At 36.7% G+C, this 7,150-nt stretch overlaps 1 protein-coding gene across 1 annotated transcript; it reads left to right on the top strand.

Annotated features, from left to right (window-relative positions):
• The first annotated feature begins 1,961 nt into the window (after positions 1–1,961).
• LOC126964552 (larval cuticle protein LCP-30-like) lies at positions 1,962–6,699 on the top strand. The gene is made up of 5 exons (XM_050807746.1): positions 1,962–2,010; positions 2,453–2,499; positions 3,529–3,807; positions 4,931–5,026; positions 6,080–6,699. The coding sequence occupies exons 1-5, from the start codon at positions 1,996–1,998 to the stop codon at positions 6,588–6,590; spliced, it is 948 nt and encodes a 315-aa protein (XP_050663703.1). The 5' UTR covers positions 1,962–1,995; the 3' UTR covers positions 6,591–6,699.
• Positions 6,700–7,150: the final 451 nt, after the last annotated feature.

Here is a 7,150-nt window from a genome sequence, read left to right on the forward strand (position 1 = left end):
GACAGATATGTATCTAGTCTTGCCATAAATACTGAAACAAAGAAAACAAAATTTTCTATTTCAAATAACATTTCTTACTTTAACAGTGTGTAAGTTTGAAACATAAATATAAAACAATTAAAAATATAAAAAGCTTTTTCGAAGTATTCTCCATCGGCTGCAATACAGTCCTTTAATCGTTGAGGCCAGCTATCAATACAAGCACGCACTCCTTCCATGGGGAACTTCACTGCCAATCGTACGGATTGTTATAGGGACTCCAAATTATTATGGCGTTTAGAACAAGCCGTACTCTCTAAGACTGACCATAAATTATAATCCAGCCGATTAAGACCGGGACAAGACGACGGCCAGTGTTCAGCTCTGATGAAGTTCGAAACGTTCCTTTCCATCCAAGACTGCGTAGATTGTGCTTTATGACCCGGCACCGAGTCTTGCTGGAAGAACCATTCTTGGTTATTGAACATGGTGTTGTTAAGGGGCTTCACTGCCTTCTTAATAATGTATCTTGGTACATTTGTGCCGATGTTTTGATACCTTTTTCACAAAGGTATGGCTCAGTCACTCCTTCATAGCTGATAGCTCACCAAACCAGCACTCCGTCGATTAATTGGGAAGCTTCCTTAGAGCTTTGAGCATAAATACGGTCATTTTATTTGTTAAAATGATGCTCAATTGTAAAAAATTTCTCATCCGTAAACAAAATTTTTCTGTGACCTCCCTTCGCTTGCGTACCGCTTCAGTAGTAGTTTCGATTTCATCACCCTATTCTTTTTTAAATTATCAGTTAAGAAATGACCAGTACGTCTCTTATAGGCTGCTAGTCTTAAGTCATTTTTTTTAATACGTGACATGGTTCTAGGTTGTATCTTCATCTCCCCAGATAAAATCTTATGCTTTTGGACAGAATTTCTTCGATTTCTTTCCCTTACTGCTTTGACCATCTTTTTCGTACTAACACTACGTGGACGGCCAGATCTTTTTCTGTCACAAACAGAGGAGGTCTCATTGTACCTGTTAACAGCCCGGTACACAAACATTTTACTAATACCATGCATATTGAGAGTTTAAAATATTGCATTTGGCTTCATACCTACTTTATGTAATGCAATCACAGCGAGAACCTATACTATAACCTGGCAAACCTCGCAAGCTATCGAATGTCGAAAGAATCGATACCTGCACTCGATATAATTCATTAACAGAGAAAGATAGATCGAAAGATCTCATTTAGCCCTAATTATCTAAACTAATTACAAGTTCCTGTTTTAAGTAATCAAAAAGTATTCCCCTAGGTAAAAGTTGACTTAAAAAACCTAATTCTCGAAAAAAATGGTTTATGTCGATGGAACATCTAGAGTTAAGCATTCATTGCATTCATTTTTACCCAGCAACCGGGGCATTGCTAGGTATAGACACACCTATGGCATAGCCTGACATAACCACTCATCAGCTTAAACAGAGATCCTTGATATAGTGGCGCCCTGATGGATCTAGGTATGAGGGTATGAGGCCTAAACACATGATCGGATTTGGCACGGCTAAACTATGGGAAGCGGTCCAGTAGCACACCATATTCAATGGTATGTCGCATTGTGCATCGCACAAAATCATTATTAATACCGTCCCGACCGTACCGAGTACGACACCGGAACTATTCGTGCGAGGTGCCCACCGGACCGTCCCATGGTCCGACTATGTGTTTAGTCTTATAAGTGCTAAATATGTTGATGATTTTAATGCTAATTTATTTATTTGAATCAAATGTGAAGCAAAGTCAATACATCACGAATCCGTCAACTTTATCAATAATGTCACATATGTGTAGATTAAATTATTCATATCCTCGAATATTGAGAAGAATTGCTAATTAATAATTACTGATTCATATTAGGAACTGGATAGGATAATGATATTATAAATTAGTCGAAAAAATCATATAAATAGCTTTTAGGCTTTAGTGATATCAACATTCGGGTGGATAGATTGATAACGATGCGTTCTCTTGTGGTACGTAAAATTGTTGATTTTAATTATTAAATTCTTTATTATAATGTGAAATATTAAAAAAACTTTTACTAGTGGGAGGCTCCTTTGCATAGGGTGCCGACTAGATTATAGTTACCATAACAGCGCCCATTTCTGCCGTGAAGCAGTAATGTGTTAGCATTATTGAGTTTCCGCCAGAAGGGTGCTGTAGCTAGTGAAATTACTGGGCAAATGAGACTTAACATCTAATATCTCAAGGTGACGAGTGCAATTGTAGTGCCGCTCAGAATTTTTGGGTTTTTCAATCATTCTGATTGGCACTATATTGTAATGGGCAGGGCGTATAAATTACCATTTGCTCAGCGTCCTTCTCGTCTCGTCCCTTATAATCACAAAAAAACTTTTATTCATATTATCAGTGAACATACAATATGATTTTATAAGAACTCTTGTCTTTTTTCAGGTTTTGTCTTTGGCGTTTGCCGTTGCCTTCGCGGCTGATGAGTTTGTGTGAGTATATATTAAAATAAAACCAATTAATTTCCAAATATTTCCAATGTACAAGTTACCTTCCAGTTGAAATACTTTTACCATCAGATATTAACTGCAAATATAGCGTTATAGAAACATAATTTTATTGTGATTATAATTCTATCATTAATATTTTTGTCTTTGAATATTACTTAAGATTATGAGCAAAGTTTTAAATTGATATGGCGATAACTTTTTAAATCCTCTATATAACTTATAAAATTCCTACTTAACTGATTATTTTAGCTTTTTATATATAGACTCAAGCCCTGAAGATAAATTTGATAATATATATATAAAAGGCATTAATTATTATCTCGAAATTGATTCCTTTAGAATTCTTTTTGATATCATTTCTAATATAATACATACTACTGCCGCTTCGGAAACAAATGGCGCTCTGAGAGAGAAGAAGTGGCGCAAAAAACTCTCCCAGCATTCTTTTTTTGCGCTCTTTTTAATGAAATATACAATATTTTACGGTCATTTTTATTGCTATAAAATAATCAAAATCTAGTCCTAGGCTGTCCGATCACTTAGATATTCAGCTGTGGAGTAGTAGGATTTAAAACAGAGCAGAGAGATTTAATAAAACAATTTTTATTTATTTATAGATAATGCCTGAACAGTGGCTAGGACTTTATTATAAAAGTGTATACAATTACCTCTTATGTCTAAATAATGCTATTATGTATCTTATAAAGCCTACTAGAATTAGTTATAAGCAATCCCTTATTTCTAGTGTTATAATAATGAAAAGCACTATTAAGAGCAAAAGGGTGAAGATTTTTGTGAACGTATATTAAATTTTCATAAATGTACTGCCAATGAACAAGCATAATATTTATTTTCTTAAATTTTTCTTTGAGTGACTGTCTATAACCAAGCTATAGCACAAACAGCTCCCTTTTACAGAGAAAACACTATATCAAAATCAGCAGCATGACCCCACAGTAAAATACCGTACGTCATGATGCTGTGAAAATAATTATTAACATCTTATTTTAGGAGCACAACCGTTCAACCGGTTAGCCGTGCCACAGCTTCAGCCTCAGCAACCACCTTCAATCCTTACAACTACTACACCAACCGGTACAACCCCATCGTGCCAGCACCAGTCAACCCAGTGTTCGGTCGCTACCAGCCACAATACAGGCCAGGACAATACCAACCAGGACAATACAACCCAGGACAGTACAACCCAGGCCAGTACGATGCCGGTCGCTACACCGCGGGCAAATACGACAACTCTGGAAAATACGTGCCAGACAACTCTGGTGCTTACAAGTAAGAACTTACTGTCTATATTATTTTATAATTATCATGTAAGTTATTATTATTTATCATCTGGCGTTCCGTAGAGGCATCGCTTCTATCACATTTATCACGAGGATTTAACTATTTATTTGGTCAAGTAACAAATTACACTCTTTACATGCTTAAACTTAAGATATAATAGTAATATGGATAAGAGTTAATTCACTTATAAGCTACCACAGCATTCATAATTTTTACTACGTTTATAAGACAGTAATTTTAACAATTAAAAAACTGAAATCTATAAATATTGTAATATATAATAGAAAAATAAAAATGAGATATGAAAACAAGGTTTCTAAGTCATGTGTGTAAATTTAGTATTTTCTTTGAGGCGCCACAAATTAGGATATCACCTCCAACGTCTTGATGTGTGGTGTTCCTCCACAGTGCGGTTTTCAAGGAACTCTCTTCGACGTACGACAAAGCTGTGGAATGGGCTTCCTTGTGTGGTGTTTATGTATACGACATGGGTACCTTAAAAAAAAGCGCATACACATACATTCCTTAAAGGGCGGCACACGTGATCACATAACACCATCGTATACTAGTTGACCCGACAGACGTTGTTCTGTACATATAAATAAAATAATGTTTTCAATGAATTTGTCAATAATATTTCATAACATTATGAATTATTTCGTAACATATGCTCCTTGTTGTTATAATGAAATTGTTTCACAGCAGAACTGTCAAACCGTGCGACAATAAATTCTCTCACAGAAAATATGTCCATACAAAACAAATATTGGAAATAAAAATAATTATGGGTACGAAATAAAAATATCCTATCTCTCAAGTTGTTATAACTAAACTGCACTTCACGAAGGAATCCCCAATTAAATCCGTTCATTGGTTTAGGAGTCCATCGCGGACAAACAACGTGTCACGTAATTTTATATACATTAAGATTATAGCCGTCACCTGTCAATCTATCAATGGTTGCACGTTTCACACAATCGAGTGAATCACATTTTTCTTAAAGAGTGTTGCTAGGCTGTTCATAAGTGTTAATTTCTTGACCTACATGAATAAACTGATTTTGATTTTACTGCTTATAAAAGTATGAAGTTAATTTGTTGATACTTCACAGTGGTGACCGTGGAGACCGTGGAGCATCTGGTGGGTTCTACAACCCTTCCGCTGATAACAGTGGCTCTTACAAACCCGAAATTGTCCCAGTTGTTAGGTAAGAATCAAGTAAAAATTGCCTATATAATCTTAGACTATGAAAGCTGTGAAAACGTCGAAAAAAATAGACTTTAAAACTAACCTCTATTTTGAGCAATTCACGCACTCAAATACAAAGTGCGAGTGCAAGACGTAGCTTGTCACGCACACTAAACTAATATTCCTGGCCTGTTTTATCGGTTGTCTAACAGCACGTGACTCTATCTAGACATATAAATTTCCTAAATTTGTAATGTTCACAATCTGTAGCTGGAGATAAATGTATCTCTTCAGTGGCTTCATAAATATTTATTTGCGATCTTTCATTTCCATATTTTTTTATGAAAATGAGGGTCAAGAAGAACAATAGTAATTGATACGAGCTGCCCATTACAATGCAGTGCCGCTCAGGATTCTTGAAAAATCCCAAACATTCTGAGCGGCACTACAACTGTGCTCATCACCATGTAACATAAGATGTTAAGTGTCATTTGCCCAGTAATTTCACTTGCTACGGCGCCCTTCAGACCGAAAAACAGTAACGCTTACACATTACTGCTTCACGGCAGAAATAGGCGCCGTTGTGGTACCCATAATAGATTATCCGGCCGGCGTCCTGTAACTCCCACTGGTATCAATGGTCATATCAACCATAATATTATGGTCGATGTTATAATCATACTAAAATTTACTTGTCTGATATACTTAATGAAAACAATTAAAAAATTGACTCCACTAATTGCAGAAAGTATTCTTCAAGTTAAAATTTCATTTAATATAATACCATCACTTTCTTTCTCATTTTGACAGTCAAAGATAGCAAGTGATTTAATGAAACATTAACTTAAGGCTTTCCGCAACTAAAGGTTAATCTCGTAAATTATTCAGGCATCAATAGCGTTACTTTTGGATGATAAAATCACGTTGTTATTATTTTAATAGTTGGTGATTAATCTGTACTATATTAGGGGTGATATTGGTCAGTTAATAATATAACCAAGCTAGGGAAGAACTAACAGCCTTTAAGTAAAGCTTTATATTGTTATTAAGTAAAATATATTTTGTATTTTAGCGTGTCCAGCACTCCCGTCCCAGTCACATCAGCTCCAGTGACCACCGCTGTCCCAGTTACCACTTTTGCCCCAGTGACTACTGCCGCCCCAGTGACCACAGCTGCCCCAGAGATCACAGCTGCCCCAGTCACAACCGCTGCTCCAGTCACCGCCGCCGCTCCAGTGTCCACTTTTGCCCCAATCTACGTCAGCCCCACCTTCCAGCCCATCTACAAACCATACGTGCAACCTTCAGTAGCTCCAGTCGTATCCAAGGTACAATTCGATTACAACTACGGCATCGTCCGCCAGGAACAAGATGTCCTTCCCGACGGCTACCACTACCTCTATGAGACTCAGAACGGAATCCTTGCCGAGGAAGACGGTCGCTTGGAGAAAATCAACGACTCCGAAGGAATCAGAGCCAAGGGTTTCTACGAATTTGTTGCCCCAGATGGCATCAAATACAGAGTGGACTACATCGCTGATGAAAATGGTTTCCAAGCATCTGGCGCTCACTTGCCCCAGTAAATCTAGTCATTTTAAATAATATATTGTACCTTATAAATAATATTTGCACATGTTTATAAGGGAATTTAAGATTGTGATATAAAAATAAATGTTATAGACCTGTTTCAAATTATGTTGTTTTTATGATATATTGTTGAAATGATTTCGAAACTAAAGTGGCAGTGGGCAGGCACATAGTTCGACGCACATGGCCACCACGTACCGGTCTGGTCAAGATTGCCGGAATACGTTGGATGAGGGCAGCGCAGGACCGATCGTCGTGGAAATCTTTGGGGGAGGCCTTTGTCCAGTAGTGGTCATCTTCCGGCTGATGATGATGATAAGGGTGAATGATGTATTTGTTTAATTAATCAACAAAATCATCAACTTCAAGTAGTCTTTGAATAATTGAGGCGATATTTGAAGGCTGAGTAATCCTGTAAGGAACCACACTTACCTATTGATGAAACTGCAACAAGTACTTCGTTGCGCTTTTTCTCCATTCGGTGAATTATTCGCTCTGCTTTGGATTTTTAAAAGATTTCATTTACATCTTATTTCACAAAAACATATGCCTATTA

The sequence above is a fragment of the Leptidea sinapis genome, chromosome 5 (genome assembly GCF_905404315.1).
Source record: "Leptidea sinapis chromosome 5, ilLepSina1.1, whole genome shotgun sequence".
Classification (NCBI taxonomy): Eukaryota; Metazoa; Arthropoda; class Insecta; order Lepidoptera; family Pieridae; genus Leptidea; species Leptidea sinapis.

What these genes read in the sequence shown, in the direction of transcription:
- LOC126964552 (XM_050807746.1), top strand. An exon ending in TTCGCGGCTGATGAGTTTGT is followed by an intron (nt 2,500 to 3,528) that starts GTGAGTATATAT and finishes ATCTTATTTTAG; the next exon opens with GAGCACAACCGTTCAACCGG. An exon ending in GACAACTCTGGTGCTTACAA is followed by an intron (nt 3,808 to 4,930) that starts GTAAGAACTTAC and finishes GATACTTCACAG; the next exon opens with TGGTGACCGTGGAGACCGTG.